This window comes from Rhipicephalus sanguineus, unplaced genomic scaffold (genome assembly GCF_013339695.2).
Source record: "Rhipicephalus sanguineus isolate Rsan-2018 unplaced genomic scaffold, BIME_Rsan_1.4 Seq354, whole genome shotgun sequence".
Classification (NCBI taxonomy): domain Eukaryota; kingdom Metazoa; phylum Arthropoda; class Arachnida; order Ixodida; family Ixodidae; genus Rhipicephalus; species Rhipicephalus sanguineus.
The window spans coordinates 1-19,688 of NW_023615082.1; the positions used below are offsets into that span (position 1 = coordinate 1).

Sequence of the window (19,688 nt, forward strand, 5' to 3'; positions counted from 1 at the left end):
ACGGTAATTTGTCTCTCTCCTGTTTCGCACGTGAGGCAACGAAACGCGAAGACAACAGCACTCGGAGTTCTTACACACAAACGACATTGAGAAAGTGCCTCTTTACCCATTTAAGACGCAGTTCTCAGTCGTACGCCTGTTTACCGTTTTTTTTTTCTCATTCCAGTAATGTCGTCGCTTCCACCGTAGTCGCTGCCTCCGAACGAGCCAGTTTCCGTGACGCTGAACAGAACGCCTTTCCTTCAGCACGTGAGGCGAAATGGATATCCCGCACCGGTCTGTTCGGCGCCCGGCGTGGTAAATGCGCGTAATTGGATTCACAGAGGGCACACAAATTGGCCCATTGCGAGTACGCGCTGGCCGTGCGTCTACGCGTTTCAATGTATGTAGCGCCAGTTTTCGACCCACTCGCCTGCCCTTTCTGTCTGCCATCCTGCGCCGCTGGTAGGACGCTTCTTTCTATATATTTCTTTTTGTACTTTTTCGGACTCCCCGTTAATTCGGTTTCAAAACTCATTCTCTTCGAGCATCCACTTTTTTGCGGCCAGCATTCGTATTTCTTCCTTTCTTTTTTTTTCTTCTCCTACTTCTTGCCGTGTCAATTCCTTTCTATCTTGGTGCCCCTGGAACCGAGGTGTCAGTGTACACTGCCGCTGTACCACTGTGTACAACCCCGAGTTGGGTCGGGCTCACTTCACCCCGCACTCCTGCTTTGCGCAGGAAAGCGGGGAAGAAAGGAAGGAGGGTGGTGTAACCAATCGGAGGAAACGTGGTTCGCAGTGGTGTGTGCGTTTGTGTTCGCTCGTTCGTTGAAACATGTTCCCTGTCGTCGTCAGTGGGACGACTGGAAGCGCGCCGCTAATGAATGAACTTATTTAGAAGCGAGGAGGGCGAGTACTTCGGGAACGAGGGCGAAATCGGGGAACGGGCAATCGAAAGTTCAGGGAGAGGGCGTTCGAGGGAAAGAAAGAAAACGGGAGAGTCGTTATTCAGATGGCGTGACAATTCGTGGCGCTGCCGTTTTCCCCGTAATTGGGAAAAGAGTCACGTAGTGGGGAGCGTTTGCGAAAGTCGTCGCCGATGTAAGCGATGGCGTTCGATTATGCCCCGCCCATTTGCAAGAGAGGCCCCCCCCCCCCGCCCTTTAACTGTAGCCTAGTTGCCTTCGCTTTTAGTTCGGAAGTCTTTCTTCTTCTTTTGCTGTAGAGGGCAACGCTATAGCAAAAAAAAAAATACCGTTTTGACTGCATGCACTTCTTTCTGTATTTTTAAATAATTTATACACGTTCTATGTCCACGCAGCTCGTTTCTTTTCCCTCAGGTAATTGAATAATAAGCAAGAAATCATTGCACAGTGTCGCCGCTGTTTGAAAGGCAAGAAGTGACATTAGCGATAGAGAAATAAAGCCACGCAAATGGAGACGATCGAGGCACAAGCGAAGGTACAGGGCTCGTCGTGTGTGCTTCTTCAGTTGTGTATCGTCTCCTATCGCTATGATTGTTTGTTTGTTTTTCTTTCAGTGACAAGTGTATGACCAACAAGCAGAATGAAATATACACTTCCGCAAGTAGTGGCAGTTCGGATCGTAACTGACTGGCGACGCAATAACAAAATATAGCGGTGTGCACGATTATGCCACACGAATCTTCAAAAAGTTACATGATGTCCGTCAAAGTGGTGCTAATACCATTACCTACCATTTTAATAGAGATTGTTGTAGTTGCACATGCCAAAACCACGATATGATTACGAGGGAAGCCGTGGTGAGGGGCCCCGTAAATTTTGACTACCTCGGGCTTTTTAACGTGCACCTTAATCTAAGTACACGGGCTGCATATCACTCGGCAGAGTCTAATATTCACTTCAGTGGCATCGAAATTTACTCGAAAGTAATGCCTATCAAGAACTTGAGCTTCCTTAGTTCAATATTTTGTGAATGATTACGGTCCACTTGCTGTAGCTTTATATTTGAACTTAGTAGAAATACTTATTGCATCAAGAGTTTTCACGTTCTCGTAGCAAATAGACTGCAGATTCGATATATTTGTTTAACGTAACGTATCTGCGTCACATTTCGCGAAATTCCCTGATGTCCGTTTCCAGAGTAGTAGCAAACTGTCAGGCGGACCTTTTATTATTAGCGCATACTTAGAATAAACAGTGCGAACAAACATCTCAAGAGGGAACAAGTTACAGGTGCGCTGATACCGCACAATATCGGAGCTTACATTAGGAAGCATATCAACCGAAATTTGGCTTTATTTGTGCAATATTTTCTTAAGTTTATTAAACGTATTTAGCGCAGGTTCATTCCGTTTAAGACGTTCGGATGACCTACGATGGCATTCGGCTGCGCATTGAAGGCGGCGTATCGCGTCAGACCCATTAGAGCCACGTAATTTGAGCCGCGCGAGCTAACCACAGTAAATACTCTATGCCGGTTCCTCACAATAGCTTCGCAGCAATGCGCACAAGGGATGTGTACTACTGTAAAACTCCTCTAAACATGAATCTTTCTAACTCTTGCATAGTGCTCATGAGCGCCCCTGTCTGCCTGCGTGCGCGCATGTGTGTGTGTGTGTGTGTGTGTGTGTGTGTGTGTGTGTGTGTGTGTGTGTGTGTGTGTGTGTGTGTGTGTGTGTGTGTGTGTGTGTGTGTGTGTGTGTGTGTGTGTGTGTGTGTGTGTGTGTGTGTGCTTAAGTGCGAGAGAGAGAGAGAGGGGACATCTGTACCCCAGCACTTCCCTGCCCAAGCTGCTTCCAGACCTTTGTGAGAGTGGCTTGACCGCCACGAAAGCCAAGTGACTGTTCAATCCAAAAAGAAATAAAAAAAAACATCTCTGGGCGCCTTTACATCCGAAGCGTCCCCTATGTCCGTCCTTTTTCAGCTTTATGGCTTATAAGCAGAAAAGAGATTCCTGTTTGCTTTTTTCGCCTGAATGCACCAACAACCATGTAGCAATAGTGAAACACAAAACTTTAACATCGTGTTTATCTGCCTTTATTATTTTCACAAATCCTGAAGTGCACGTGTGCTTTCCTGAAATTAGACTCCGAAAGAAAAAAAAAACGGGTTTTGTTTCCTATGAACTATGTTATCTGAGAGCATCCCGGTCCACTTTTTTGTTTGTCATTCCCGATGGGCGCATGGCGGGGTTTTCGCTCGAAGCCCCATCTTCACCCTTGAAACATGAACTGCTTACTGACGAATACTTGTAACAATGCCCGCTTGCAGCTTCTAACTGATTTCCAGGCATCAGAAAGCCACCACGCAAAAAAAGAAGAAGAAGAAATACGCCCCTAATATCTCCAGCGCGTTGCACATAGTGTTTAGTAACAAGGGGGCTATTCGAGCGTTAAACATAAGGTTGCAACATTCTGCTTAAAGCTTCTTACTTCTGTAACTTTAAACAGCATTATGTTTGACGTTACAGAATGCATAGAGTTTCCTAAAATGACCTAGAGGGAACTCTGGCGCTGCGATCGTTCAGCCACCATGGGAATGATGGGTAGTACACGGATTTGCCTAGTCTTCGTGCTTGTGGGCTTCGAACGCACTTGTGGCTTTGTTTATTGCTATGTCTTGGTTTTCTTTCGGATAAAAGAATGGATCGTTGTGAACTTCGTGACCAGATTTGAATCGGTGAGCCTAAAGAAGTTAAAGTGGTGAAGTGAAACTGCTGATTTTTGCTGAACTTCGTTTTGCGACAAAGCGGATGCAGGCGACGCGGAGCCAAACGGAGCCGAAAGAACGAAGTTTAGACAAATCCGTGTACTACCCATGATTCCCATGCTGGCTGAAGCGCGATGCATTGCAGCTCCCATAGACACTAGCGCCAGAGTTCCCTCTAGTAAGTATTGTAGGAAACTCTATGACAGAATGCAGCATTGTTTTTAAAGTTCATGCGCATTTCAACTAAGGACTATGGAACTTAGGTATTGTTATACCATGAAAAACAGAAATAAGCAGATATCCATTATAGATGTCTTTTGCGAGATAGCAGCTGCATATCTTATAGTCTTCACACGATAACTTCTCAGGATTGACATCGAGTGCGACACTTTCTGTTAATTTAATCGTCTGAACGATGACGTGATAATAATCCTTCCCAAGTATCGGTGCTTAGCGACACCAGCCTGTACGAGGACCAGGTAACAAGGATGACATCGTAAGAAGGGCAGTAAATTGTAACATAATTCTCCGTAAAAAAAAGAGAAGGAACGAAGAAAGAAAGTTGAGAGATGAAAAAGAAAGAAAAACGCGGACGGAACGAATTGCGACTGGCGAATATCCGGCACCTCGTTAAGGTAGTAATGAATACCGCGTGCGGGAGGCGGCGGCGACGAAAAGCACGCGAATGGGGTTCCAGATGGCGGGACAGTTCCGCTACTCGCCCTCGCCTTCTACTGAGCGCGCCCTTCGGGCTATAAAGTGTGCGGCGCGCCTTTTATCCCGCACGTGGCTCTGCTCTCAATCCTCATCAAATCCGGCCCATTTATAACGGCGAGAACCTTCTTTCCACCGCCGGTGGCGGGTTTTTCCTCCGTCTTCTTTCTTGGTCCTCGGAGCATCGGCGGCACCCTTTTCCGCTTTCCTGGGCCAGCTAATAGAAGTCCGGCTCCTCAAACGCGGGAGTCTAACCCTTTCAGCACGCGCTTGCACCGTACTCGTCTGGGATTTAGTCTTTTTTTTTCTTTTTTTTCCAGCTTTTTACGCCTATCTCACATCTTCGCTCCCTCCATTTTCTGACTTCGACAGCGTGTCTCGAGGCATCCTAGACGAATCTGCTTCTCTCAAAAGGTGTCTTAGCGAGCGAAAAAAATGAAAAAAAAAACAACTGACAAAGGCTTTATCAAGTGAAAAAATGACCCTAGTTTAGAGGGGGAGCTCGCGAAAGAACTTCAGCCCGAGGAGACGTCGTTCGGTGTATACTTCTTTTCCCCCTAAAATATTCGTTTTCCGTTTCGAGGAAGTTTCTGAGATTGTTTCTCCTCACATCAGTGCTCTGTTCAATCTTTTTGATGTACTAACCACGTTCGAATGCGAGTTGGAAGGAATTTAGTTCGTCATCGAAGGACAAAACGCGCGTCCGTCCATAGCGGGTTTCATTGTGATGTTCTTAATTCGTCGCCAGCAATTATTAACTCGGGCTTCGCAAAGTTTCGCTTTCTTGCTCTACTTAGCCATATCGCTATAGACTGGGTCGTGGCATCAGTCCCTCGTGTAGGTCCCAACGTGACCCTCACAAGGGTTCTCCAACTGCACCTGATACAATATATATATATATATATATATATATATATATATATATATATATATATATATATATATATATATATACATATATATATATATATATATATATATATATATATATATATATATATATATATATATATATATATATATATATATATATATATATATATATATATATATATGTGTGTTCAGGTAGCAAGTTCTAAACGTGTATGCACGGGTTGTCCTAATGAGATTTTACAACATTCGCGTTAAATTGAGGGTCTGACTTGCACAAGTACGTGCTTTAGCTCTCCGATAGCCGTGCCGATGGCAGCGTGGCCACCAACGTTCCTGGTTGTTAAGCAACGCTAGTTAGGAGTTCTCATAAGGTTACGCGCATTTTTCTATCCACTTTTACTTCAGTCCTTCTTCTAAGAGAAAATTTATTTTTTTTATACTTCGTAGCCAGCGGTGCGATGAAGATGCGTTATTAAATTTTAGACTCATCTCCTTGGTCCCGACTTTAGGGAGCGAACTTTCGTAGAGCGCTCAAAGAGAAAAAAGAAAAGAAGCCAGAAAAAAAAAACAAGCAGCGAATTAGAGCGGAGCCACTCAACCCAGCTCCCGAAAAGCACGAAACACATTTCCTGAGCAGACGGGGCAGAATATCCCAGCTCTCCAGGTTCTAGAATCCCTGCGAGGAAATTAATGAAAAAAAAAAGTTATTTGCGATAAGAGAATGCGAAATAAAAGAGCAAGAGACAACCAACTACAAAAGAAGGGAAGAATCTCATCACCATTTCTTTCTCTCTTTTCTTTCTTTGATAATGAAAACGGCGTAGCAAGTACGCGAGAACAAAGGAGGTTTCATTAGAGTTCGCTTCCTTGGCATTTTCTCTGTGTAAACGTAAACTAAGCTCAATATAGAAAATACAGGTTAAAACCACGAATAACAAAAAAAGAAGACTGGAGAACAACGAACACATCTCTGAGCCTTTCCTTTCGCCTCTTTGTTTTGCATTTCGTTGCCCGCTCTCATTTTTCTTTTCTTCTTTTTTTTTCACCTCCCTTATCCGGTTCCTTCTGAGCAGCGTTATCTTTTTTTGTTTCTCGTTGGCGGCTTGCTTCTTGCTTCCCTTTCTCCAAACTGTAGCGCCTTGCACAATTCCCCCGAGGCGGTCCGCGCACGCGCCTGGTCTTACTAACGGTGTTGCCAGCGGCGGCGGCACCTCTGCTGTCAGCATCCATCAGGAGAAAAGGAGAGAGCGTTACTTTCCTCCTCTTCCTCGTGCTCGCAGCTACATTCTTTTCCCTTCACCCACTGTTCCAACACCGTCTGTCTGGCGAGTGAGTGACGGTTGCAGCGTAGCGCAAGAGGATGCGCTTCGCTGCTGCTGCTGCTGCTGCTGCTGCTGCTACACTGCTGATGCTACACTGCTGATGCTGTTGCCGACTTTCTCGCCCGCTTTGCTCGATCTAGCATCTATTCTTGCGAAGGGGAAAGCCGGGAGAGAGAGGTGGGAAGGTGTGAGCGGTGTAAGGTGGCGTCCATGTTATAAGGTTCCAGCACTTTGTTAATGTGAGAGTGTTAGTGCGCCGCCGCTCGACAGAGTGAGGAGAAAGAAATCCGTCACCCGCATTTCGCCACGTTCATCCGACGCCCCCTGGTCAGTGACGCAGACGCATTGTCAGAGCGGGCACCGCTGTCCCTTTGCGCAGCGTTTCGCCACGGGGGCAGCGGACCCGGTAATCCGCGGCGCTTTGTTCGCGACTGTTGTTACGTCTCTGTGTCCGCGTGTGTCCACGTTTTTATCCGCTCACCTTTTCTATTACTTTCTTACGTTCGCGTCTTTGCGCTACGTGTTCCTTTTCTGGCACCTCGCTTTCCAACCGTCTTTGTACTCGCGGTCTACTACACGCTTAGCGACAAAATGGACGCGGTTGCCAGTTTGCGTCAGCCGCTCGGCAGGCTGGTCCGCGTTGGTCACTCGTGGCCCCGCTGTGTTTGCGCTGTCCGCCACACGTCGGGGATGTAATCAAGTCTAAAGCACCCTAAATCTTGACAGCCCTTGCCGCTTTTCTACGGTTCTTTTCCTTTGGGCTCCCTTGCTTGTTCCCTTACGTTTGCTGCCGGTCTAGCCGCGTACGCTCTAACACTCTTTGGCTTTGCACTGATAACTCTGTGGCTGGCCACATTTCTCAGCGAATGTCTCCCGGCCTCTGTGACAGCATAACGGTCTCTGTAAGGAAAAGTCGACAGCGAAAGCATGTAATCGTCAGCTGCTGCCAGGCTCTTATTAGATTTTGCCGTGTCCAGTCGCCCTCTGTTTACTTGGGATTTCACTTGCCGGCAGAGGCGACCTGATTGTTTTTCGGGCCCCTTTCTGTCTTTTCGCCGCTCTGTCCTCTGTTAACCTAGCGCTGACACTGTATGTTCTTTTGGCATTACGGATTCAATTCTTCCCAAACTTTCTCAATCCGCAGTCTTGCAGTTTGCTCTATGAAGCTGTCTCGCACAGAGTTAAATTGATTGCAATTAGAAATCCAAACAAATAAGTCGCAGTCTTTATGACACTCTTGGCAGGTCTTATAGTTCGCTAAGCGAGTCATGTATTGCACTATAAAACGTCCATTTTGATGCGAGCTTCTCCTTGAACCTCGTAAGTAACGCTTCGTGCGGATTGAAGCTTTCAAATTACCAACTCACTCGGACATGCAGTTCTTACCGACAAGATTGAAGTGTTTGTTCCGTTTTTCAAAGATGAACCTCTCGAATAAGTTCTTTTCCACGCGTTCCTGCCGTGAATGCAATGTCTGATTTTCTAATAAGCGCGGTAAAGTCATTTGCGTCGAGTACACAGTTCTCGGCTCGCATTATCGTATCTCATCTTCACCTGCAACACGACTGGCTCGTTACGGGAAACAAACAGCGTCCCGAGCTTTCCATACGCAAACAGCGAGCCAGGCTGGACACCTTAGCTCACACGAGCGAACACGGCAGAAAATTACGACCAGTCGTCGTCTTCGCCGCAAGGAGTAAAACAGGCAACAATTGATAGCACGCGTCAGGTACAGCGTCAGGAACCACGTTGTCGACGATACACCTGCTACATCACGCGATCGCTCGCCATACGTATTTAGCAAATAACGACAACAGAAACAACATCTGTATTCTATTTTCGTGAGTAGCGGAGACACAGCAAAAGACGTTACCTATCTCTTCTTGGTCTTGCTTCCTTTATTTTAAGTGATTACACAAGGACGGCCCCACAAAACGTTAGCGCGCTCCGAGTACACCCGGTAAAAGAAAAAGCGAGAATTCACGAAGCTCGCGGCCTAAGAGCGCACGTGCGCACTGCTCGCGCTCACTTCATAAATATTTCCTTGCTGCTGCCGAGTCGAACGCACTATCGCACCGAGTCGGAGCCCAGTAATCGGCCAAGAGAGATCCCCCTCGGCCGGTTGTTCCAGTTTAATCGACCGGGTCCTAATGACCGGCTGCTGTTTAATGCTTTCTTAATGACAAGAGCCAACCGGTCGTCGATATTTCTTTCTCCCTAGGCGCGCTCGTGCGAGCTGTGCAGTGCGGAACTCGGGTGATTAGCGGGACCGGTGTCATTATGTAGATACCTCTCTCTTCCCCATCGCCATTGTCACCACCGTTGTTCGTCTCGTCGGTTTTCTACTCGGGAGGCAGGAAGGAAGTCTTCCAGCGTGCTTGCAGTCATGCTCGAACACCGCACAAACAGGAGTGGAGGACGCAATGCGCGTCGTTGTACTAAGTTAGAGGCGCGGGACACCGTTTCTTGGGGCGTTAACGAGACCGCGTTTGCTGATTATCCGTTCGCTGCTCCCAAATTCCTGGTCATAATTTCCGTCTGCGAAAAAAAAAAAAAGATGAGCTATACTTACCTTTGTATCTCTCCCTCGCTCTTTCAGCGATACCGCTCATCTCGTAGGCATCGATTACAACATTGTCTCATCGATGCGACAAAGTCGTTTGCAGCGTCAGTGCTCGGGATAAGTGTGGCCGTTACTGATGCGCGGTGCCTTAATGGCGTCGCAGATTGTTGCAAAGACGCGTAGATGACGCGGAAGAAACTTCGCCCAACTGAGATGATGACGCGTTCGATGAGTGTGATCAAATGCGCTCGCCAAATTTTTGCCTCCAACGGTTGTTTAGAGGTTTTTATTTGTTTTTTTTTTTCACTTGCTTGAATGTTGTAGTTGCACGCTCTGTCTTGTCGAAGTTCTAAATTAAATATCAACTTCGACATAGAGGGCGGATTGACAGTGCGATAATCAGCAATTATTAAAAAAAAAACAATTACCACCGATGACGATACTCTCTAATGCTAAGTGTGAGCGCAGCTGCATGCGTGTTTTCCTTTCGCCATCTATTGATGTAAAAAAAAAAGAAAAAGAAAAGAGGCATGCAGGTATGCAAGCACAATTACAAAGTACTCATTATTTTTCTTCTTTGCTTTTCATTATTAGGTAACTTCCTGTTGTTTAATTTTGATTTAATTTATGTTTTGGTCATTTTCGTTGTTATTGTTTTCTATTTTTTATTTTCTGTTTCGGCAACGAAGGTTCTACAGCGACCAAGCGGACATCTTCTTCATGTATATTCTTTTAAGTTCTTGTTGTTTATTTTTATGTATTTGTCAAAATTTTGTTTTCTCTTTCGGTGGTGAAGGTTGGACAGTAATCGAGCCGTACACGGCTGCGCTCGCGCGCTTTCGCTCGCACATAAAACATATGACGCGCACGGCAGTGTTATAGTTATTGATTTCGACTTTGTAGGGAACATCACGGCGACGGCGACGCGCCTGCGGTGTCTATATGATTGCTGTCGCAATAATATATGAGGAAATTTGTACTCACAGTTTCTTGATAGTGTAGCGGGACGGCCTTTATATTTTGTTAGTTATTTAGAGTAATTAAATAACAGTCTACGAGCAGATGACCAAAGCAAGCTGTACGTATGGGCGTGAAGGCACTCATATCCCAGAGATCGAAATCAGGGCTTACCTGCTCGAACCTTGACATCCCTGCTGACGATGGTGCCAACGCTGTTTGTGGCCGAGCAGCGATACGTAGCGTGGTGAACGTCAGCGGCGTACTCGCTCTCTCCGAACGCCCGGAACATGAGCGTGCCGTCCTGCAGCACGCGGCGTAATCCGTTCGGAGTAGCCGAGGCGACCAGGACGTCCCCCGAGCCACCCTTGCCGGAAGCCGTGGCAGCGCTGCCTTTGGATACGACACCGCTCTGAGAGTCCACTGCGTGGCCTTGGTGTGTGTGCCACGTGACCAGGGGCTTCGGGGAACCGGACACTGAGCAAGAAATGTGGGCTCCAGTGGCATTGCTGAACACCACGCGGTTCGGAGGCTCCACGAGGAACACCGGTCGCGATAGCTCTGTGGTTAGGAATAGAGAGAAAGAAGCGCAAAAAGCGGAGTTGACGCGCTGTGTTGTAGGCAAAACAACTCGTGCGAGTTCGTTTGAGACAATTAGGAGTAATTATGCGCTTCACAAAAAAAAATGCAGAAGTGTGAAACGACACTGTGGGTGTTCCACCTTTAAAACATTTTACTCTGCCTCGATTAAAATATGTGTGTCTCATAGCAGGTGTTCGGGATCTCTGGATCCGAATAAGCAAATCAGCCCCAAGATCAATATACCAAACTGTATTACAGACCCAGTTTATTCAAAAATGAGATATTGCGCTGCAGTTTCTTTAAAAAGCTCTGACTTAAGAAATCTGAGTCAATAGGTGCGTTTTGTTCGGTGCATAAGAAGATACGTTGATAATCTATTACACGGCAGCAAGACGGCAAGTTGGGTCAGTTGGTTTGGATTCATCTTGAACTCGGTTACAGCACAACACTAGGCAAGGACAAAAAATCCGGCAGATCCCACGCACTGTGGGAATCGACGTAATGCGAAGTAGCCAGCATAGAGCTGCATATATCACCTCGTTTGTCTTAGAGGCAAATGAAGTCATTCATGTGATGACATATAGTTCACTATATATTGCATGTTTGTCATGCATGCATACATGCATGCACGATCTTTTATATAATGAAACTTATATTCTGGTATATACAGTGCATGACCTGGCATTTATGTTCGTCACGCACTCATGTCATGCCATACCAGTTTTGGTGTATACCCAGTCAACAAAACGGCCGAAAGCGCACCAAGACAGTGTCATGTAAATCATGCCGTACATGACATGTATGTTATGATCTGTGTGTTAGGACCTGTCATTTATGTTCGCTATACAGTCACGTCACGTAGTACCACTTTTGGTGTACATCAGGCTAGCGAAACGGCCGCGAGCGCACCATGAGCGTGGCATGTAAACCATGCCCTTCACGACAGGGATATAATCATTGGCATGTTACCATCTGTCATATATGTTCGTCTTACAGTCACATCACGCAATACCAATTTTTATGTATATCAAGCTAGCGGCCGCGATCGCATCATGAGCATGGCATATAAATCATGCCCTAAACGACATGCATGTCATGATTTTCATGTTACCACCTGTCATTTATGTTCGTCATACAGTCACTTCACGAAATACCACTTTTGGCGTATACCGAGCTAGCGATCCGGCCGCGGTCGCACCACGAGCGCGGCATGTGAATCATGCTGTACATGAAATGCATGTCATGAGTGTTATGTTACCACCTGTCATTTATTTTCGTCATACAGTCACGTCACGCAATGCCAGTTTTGATGTACATCAAGAGAGCGAAACGGCCGCAAGCGCACTATGAGCGCGGCATGTATGTCATGGCATACGTGACATGCCTGTCACGATTATCATGTTGCCGCCTCTCATTTACGTTCGCCATAGAGAAATGTCTCGTCGCACCAATTTTGATACATATCCTTTAAATTAAACGGCCGCGAGCACCCCGACCCATGCCATGTAAATCATGTTGTACATGACATGTGTGTCATGATTTCCGCGATAGGACCTGTCACGTATGTTTGTCATGCACTCTAGGCATGCCGTACGAATTTTGGTATATGTCAACGTAACTAAACGGACGCAAGACCGCCAACACCGTGGCATGTAAATCATGCCGTTCATGACATGCATGTCATGATTTTCATGTTATAACCTGTCATTTATGCTCGCCATGCGCTCATATTATGCCATACCAGCTTTGGTATACACCCCATAAACGAAACGGCCAGGAGAGCACAACGTCGTAGGCGGATAGATAGATAGATAGATAGATAGATAGATAGATAGATAGATAGATAGATAGATAGATAGATAGATAGATAGATAGATAGATAGATAGATAGATAGATAGATAGATAGATAGATAGATAGATAGATAGATAGATAGATAGATAGATAGATAGATAGATAGATAGATAGATAGATAGATAGATAGATAGATAGATAGATAGATAGATAGATAGATAGATAGATAGATAGATAGATAGATAGATAGATAGATAGATAGATTCAAATTAGCAGAAGTTCGCTAAGAAATGCTTCGCATTTAAAAGAAGCAAACTAACAACACGGCGCAACACAACAGGTGATGACATGTAAAGGTAACATTCATGACGGGAATCGTGTTGGGGTATTCTTAAGATAACGTCGGTCTTACTTTTTATAAAAACAGGTTTTTTGTCGCCTGCTATTTACTTACGTATCCGGTTAGCGAGGTCACCAAGAGACATGAAAGAGCTCACCCAGAGAGCCAGAGGATCTTCAAAGAACGCGATTCTGCATCGGCATTGTTTTATAATGTTTTCGCTGTACGAGTCGGTAAACCAACGAACTACCTCGCCACTTCTGATTAGCGCTTTCGTTCTCACTGAAGTTTCGCAGTCGCCCCGGGGAAAGTGCGAACTACTATAACAAATCGCTTGAAATCAATCAGCTCTGACTCTCTTGCCAAGAGAAGGTGCGGGAGGTAATTTTCTTTATTTCCAAGGCAGCACTGAGGCTACTCAGAGATTAGCGAGACCGTAATGAGTGTTCAGCCCTAAAACATCAGGGAGCGCAGATGAATTCTAGGGCAACGTCCCAGCTAGCGAACGAGATAAGCCGCGCCGCGCTCGTCTCCCCGGGTAAATTAGTCACGCGCAGAGAAGGACTTGCAGGCGCGGATGAGAAATGAGCCGTGCTGACAGGTCGGTGCACAGCGGCTCCTGTCCCTCATCAAGCAGCCACTCCCACGCTTTTTCCTCCCTTCCATCTGGCATATGAGGCGGCTTCGCTAATGGCTGCATTCCACATGTAGCGGCAGCGAGGCGCCGCAATGCTTCTGTGTCGATGCAACCCGTAAGAGCATGGGAGTTCTCGGCAGCAAACTAAGCGTCAACCTCACTGCCTTTCCGTCATTTGTCTTACCGTCTGTCTCTCTCTGTCGGAGCCGAAAGTAAAACATGGAATCTACAGTCACAATTCTAGGAAGTTCCAGTGTGGTCTGATCCGTCGTACTGGACACGGGTTACCTCACGGGAGAAAAGGAAACTCACACTTTGCGGGGATTTGGAAGAAATACGAAGGGGTTGCAGTCTACAGTGAAAAAAAAAATCTCAAAGGGTCCTTTATGCATTGACTTTGGACGACTCGAAGGAGAAAGCCATCTTCTTTTCTTGTCATTCGATGTTTTGATCCTGCCCCGCCACCCTCCGAAAGCTTTCTGCACCTAACGTGGTTTTACAATGCCTCCATGATCGGAGGCACCTCCCCTGCTTTTGCGCTGCCTCCCCGACCAGCCCACCTACGATGTCAGGTAAGGACGTCATCACGTGATATTGCGTGAAGTGACGTCACAATGACGTCATAAATTTTGGCGATCCGTGACGTCATGATGAAGTCATCACGGGATGGTGATTTTTTGCGTCACTCGCGTTGTCCCCTACACCGCCGGACGCCGACGCCGACGGTCAGTTTTCGAGTTTGATGAGGCATCTAAGGGCTTCACCTTAATAAATTTTTGTGTTAGTGCTCAGGCTACCGCGGGGGCTCAGGGTTTACGGTGCTCGGCTGCTGACCCGAAAGACGCTGGATTGGTCCCTGCCGCGGCGGTCTCATTTTGATGGAGGTGAAATACTAGAGGCCCGTGTACTAGGCTTTGCCAGTGCACGCTAACGAACACCAGCTGGTCGAAATTATCCGAAGCCCTCCTCTGCGGCGTCTCTCATACCCCTAGTCGCTTTTCGATGTTGAGCCCCGTAAACCTTACGGCTCGACGATAACAATTCCTGACGTAGTTCGGATGGTGGACGGTAATATTTTTTGCGCCGCATAATTCCAGGAAGGGTGCTTCTTCATTTGTTCTTAGAAACAAAGGCACTGTTTGGACCCATTTGCTTCTTTAATAACGCTCTCGTCCGTTCTCAATGAGTGAACGTGATAGCGATATACTTGTAAAGCGTGCTCTGGCTGTAGAGCAAGTAAGTTCAAGGAGAAGTAGCCTTCATGCGACATAAATGTTACTGTTAAGCGATTAAAAGTTTTGCATTGGAATATTGCTGTGACATATGACATCACAACAGGTTGTAAAATTATGATTAAGCCAACCACAGTGATGAACTGAAAACTTTTGAGGAATTTGCTACTTTCCTTTCGGCTTGCGTTAACTGAAGTTCTGGCGTACCTGTAAAGCGTGCTCTGCCTGTAGAGCAAGCGTGTTCAGGGAGAAGTAGTTACCACGTGACACGAATGTTGCTATTGGATTGGATTGGAATAACTTTATTAACACAGTCCGGAGGCGTGTGCCTTAGCACGCGGCGGGCCGCTCCCACGACGGGACAGTCAGGCCGAGACCTACCGCCGCATCGTGGGCCCTCTGGACAGCCCAAAGTTGTGACTGAATGTCCGGACTCCTCAGAGCGGAGCCCCACTTGCTGGCCGATGCTGTATCAGTGCCACGTACTGAGGGGCACTCCCAGAGCATGTGGTGTAAGGTGGCTAAACCGCCACATTTCGTACATGAGTTAGTTAAGTAAACATCAGGATAAAGCTTGTGCAGAAAGGCAGGGTTAGGATATGTTTCAGTTTGCAGCAATCTCAGTGTCAAAGCCTGCGCCCTGTTTAACTTCCGAGCTGGAGGCGGGAAGACTCTCCTACCCATAGCGAAATGTAAAGTAATTTCATTGTACGTGGTCGGTTGATCCCTATTTACCAATCCTCCAGGTTGTCCCAGAAGTCCTCCATGGTCGCGGGTAGTTAACCCTCGCGCCCTGGAGTGGGCCAACTCATTGAGATTGATAATCCCCCCTACCATGGAGCCCATATGAGCAGGGAACCATGTAAGGGTATGAGTTCTAATTGACCTCTCAGCGAGTATTGCTTTGGCCTCTTTACACACAGCACCAACAGTGAAAGCGCGAATGGCCGCCCTAGAATCACTATATATATTTTCGCGATTTTCATCGAGGAGAGCCATGGCGATGGCAACCTGCTCGGCTGCATTAGCAGTTTGGGCGTATACCGACGCCGCATTAATGGTAACCCCCTGGTGGTTAATTGCAACTACCGTAAACCTGCCACTGTTGCCGTCATATTGTGCCGTGTCTACGAAGCAGCCACCCCCTTGGAGACCCTTAACGTCGCGGAGAAGGGCCAGAGCTCGCGCTCTCCTCCTGCCTACATTTCGCTGGGGATGCATGTTCCTCGGGACAGGCGAGACGATAATGTTCTCCTTCTGATCTCTCGTCAACCCTTGGTACAGAGCATCAACCTGAGCCGGTGGGGTACCTATATCCGCGAGAATTCTCCTGCCTGCTTTTGAGCCAGAGAGTCGAATTACCTGTGCTCTTTCTTGCGCTTCCGCGATTTCCTCCAATGTATTATGAATTCCCAACTGCAGGAGACGATCCGTGTGGGTATAATTGGGGAGCCCCAGGGCACGCTTTACCCCCCTCCTAATCATCGCATTAAGCTTATCCCTTTCCACTCTCTTCCATACGTGCATTGCCGCCACATATGTAAAATGGCACAACAGAAAGGCATGGATAAGCCTGACCAAGTTATCCTCTGATAACCCTGCCCGTCGATTAGCCACCCTCCTAATTAGCCTAATAACACTATCTGTCTTTTTCGCTAATCTTTCAATCGGGATGTTATTGGTGCCCGTCGCTTCCAGCGTCATACCTAGGATTCGAATGGAAGCGACCTTGGGGATTAAACCACCACTCTTGGTACGGAGGTGGATGTCGGTCTCTAGTGGTGGCACCCAGCCTCTCGGTCGGGGGCCCCTCCTGACCGGCTTATACAGGAGAAGTTCAGACTTCTCCGGGGAGCAGGAAAGACCTGTGCCCTCCAGAAACCACTCGGTAGTGTCGATTGCCTCCTGCAGGGCAGCCTCTACAGCGCCATCACTACCTCCCGGACACCAAATGGTGATATCATCTGCGTAAATTGTGTGACCAACATCCTGAATTCCACTAAGCTGCCTCGAGAGACCAGCCATGGCAATGTTAAAAAGTAGGGGTGAAAGAACAGAACCCTGCGGGGTGACCCTATCGCCCAGGACTTTCACATGCGCTTCCAGATCGCCAACTTTAAGGATGGCTCTCCGACTGCTCAGGAAGGATCTGACAAACGCATGAAACGAGGAACCTAGGTTGAGACCAGAGATTGCATTCAGAATGAAATCATGACGGACATTATCAAAAGCTTTTTTTAAATCCAAGCCCAGGATCGCCCTGGTATCCCTAGTATGATTATCTAAAATTTGAGTCTTAATGATTTTCATAGCATCCTGGGTGGAGAGGCCCGGCCTAAAGCCAATTAAGTAATGAGGAAAGATATCATTGTCTTCTATGTAAGCCGCAATTCTGTTCTGGATAACGTGCTCCGCCACCTTTCCCACGCATGACGTGAGAGAGATGGGACGGAGATTATCCAAACTCGGCGCTTTACCGGGCTTGGGTATGAGTATCACCTTGGCCAGCTTCCATTGCTCCGGGATATCACCTCCCTTCCAACTCTTATTAATCTCGTCAGTGAGATATTCAACAGAGTCATCTTCCAAGTTTCTAAGTGCTTTATTGCTAACCCTATCCGGACCCGGTGCTGATCCGCCGTTGAGTTCGTGCAGGGCTCGTCGCACGTCACTTACTCCGAAGGGTTCATCCAAATGAGGACACGGTGTCCCTTCATACGCCCGATAGGCTTGCATGTTGGAATCGGGAGCTAGCGGTAGATACTTATTACATAGCTGCTCTAATATCTCCGCTACCGAGGAGGACTTTTGAGCAAGATGGAGTATTTTAGCAAGGACCCCCCTTTGATTAGATTTTGTGCCCGACTCATCCAGAAGATGTTTTAGAAGGTTCCATTTACCCCTCGTTCGCATTTGTCCATCGACTGAATTACAAATTTCATCCCACTGCTGCCTGGATAATGTTTGGCAATGTTCTTCAACTTGCTTATTTATCTCTGCAATCTTTTTCCTAAGCTTACGATTAAGCCTCTGGCCCTTCCATCGTTCTAACAGCGACTGCTTGGCCTCCAATAAATGCGCAAGTCTACTGTCCATTTTGTCGGTCGGTACCTCTGTCTCAATCGTCTTAGTGACTGCCTTAACATCCTGCAGCAGCATTTCTGTCCACTGCTCCAGAGACTCTGGTTTTTCCCCTCGTTCAGCTCGAGCCGTGCGTGACTCTCTAAACTTATCCCAGTCCAGATAGGAGAACTTTCTTCTATATTTTGCCTCCATTTGTAATTTAGTGACGTTAATATAGTGGTCGCTGCCTAAATCTGTCAGAAGGTTTTCCCACCCGACTGAGCCCGCATTTTTGACGAAGACTAGATCCGGCGTAGAGTCCCTGGTGGTGGATGTGCCGCGTCGAGTAGGAAATGCCGGGTCCGTCATTAATATTAGACCCACATCCCCCGTCTCTTGCCACAAGCTCCTACCCTTAACAGAATCATAAGGGTAGTTCCACGCATGGAAAGGCGCACTAAAATCCCCCGCTACAACCAGAGGGGAGAGCCCAGCCATTCTCGTTGCCTTAGCTATGATGGTCTTAAAACGCTGACTGTGATCACTAGGGCTACTATATATATTCAATATAAAGATACTGGAAAGGTTGGCAGCGCTCGGAATGACCTCAACCAAGGAGATCTCCGTTTTTCTAGGCCTAACCCCGAGATCACGTGTTACGAAAGTGAATCTGTTACTGACCAATGTTGCAATGCCCCTACCTTCCCCTTTAATTACGTGTGCCTTGTAACCCGGGAGGGCTACGTTATCGGACAGCGTCTCCTGCAGTAGGATCACTTGTGGCTTCTCGCTGTGAGCGCGGACAAATTGCTGCAAGGTGCCCCTTTTGCTAAGGATCCCCCTGCAGTTCCATTGCCATATACGAAATTCAGCGTGCGAGGCCATTTTGATCATTAGAGGGGCTCCCTGACCCCTTGGTCAGGTTCTCTACAGTAGGAGGGCTACTATTCGAACTTTGGATGCCCACGAGAGATGGCGTCGACAATGGCGTTCCCTCGTGAAAGAAATCCGGGTGGACCTTAGTTGCTACTCTGATATCGGGGCTCTGCACCATAGGGTCGGCGTTCTGTAATTGAGACTCCACGCATTGAATCCTTACATTTTGAGCATCTATCTTTTGGTCCATAACCGTGAGACGGTGATCCATCACCGACAGGCGCTCATTAAGTCTCTGAATCTCAAGGCAAATTGAATTGAGAGTCTCCTTAATTTCAGATTTAGCCTTAGCCTGCACATTCTCGGCTGAACTGCTAACAGCCTTTCGCTTGGCTGGGTTGCCGGAGGGGCCCGCTTCCACGACCATGGGAACTTCCGTGGGTTGAGGAGAGGGAGAACCTGAGAGCTGAGAAGCAGATGATGGAGTCGGTTGAGATATACTGGTACGTCTTGACTCAGCCATTTCGGCTCTCAGTGACTCAATAATGCTGCGCATTTCAGCATTCTCCTTCCGAAGTTGGTTTAACTCCTCTAGACCCTGCTCTGGCGCAGTGCCCCCCGTTACCTTTCCGCCGGGTCTTCCGCCGCTGCGCACCCGATCAGCCCAAGTGCCACCTTGCAACGCCGGTTCGGATTCACCCTGGAAATGGACCTTTCCTTGCGGGTCCCCAGTCCGGCTCCTCGAGCGAGATCGGCCCCTCGACTTGGACCGACGACTCTTGGATCGGGACCGGGGTCGGCCCTCAGAAGAGCCTCCATCCTTCCGGCCTCGAGAACGACTCCTGGACCGTGCGCTGGATCTGGATGGGCTGCGTGGCCGTTGCGACGAGTCACAGTCATCCGCCTGGGCTTCAGCGTGTTCGGTCAGACCCACGTCGGCGCTGGCAGGTTCCGATGGCTGGCTACGGCGCTCGGATTCTGCACGGCGCTCTCTTCTCGGCCGTCGCACAATAAAAGGAAGTTGGAACCTCTGCTTGCAACTTTTGTCAGTCGTAGCGTGCGG

The 19,688-nt window shown here is 47.6% G+C and overlaps 1 protein-coding gene across 1 annotated transcript; it reads right to left on the bottom strand.

The window, feature by feature from the left end:
• Positions 1 to 10,276: 10,276 nt before the first annotated feature.
• Positions 10,277 to 17,422, bottom strand: LOC125756640 (uncharacterized; the record flags this gene model as incomplete). The annotated part of the gene is made up of 2 exons (XM_049411538.1): positions 17,164 to 17,422; positions 10,277 to 10,663 (listed from the first exon to the last, which is right to left on the bottom strand). Coding segments are annotated over exons 1-2 (646 nt in total), but the record flags the coding sequence as incomplete, so codon positions are not given.
• Positions 17,423 to 19,688: the final 2,266 nt, after the last annotated feature.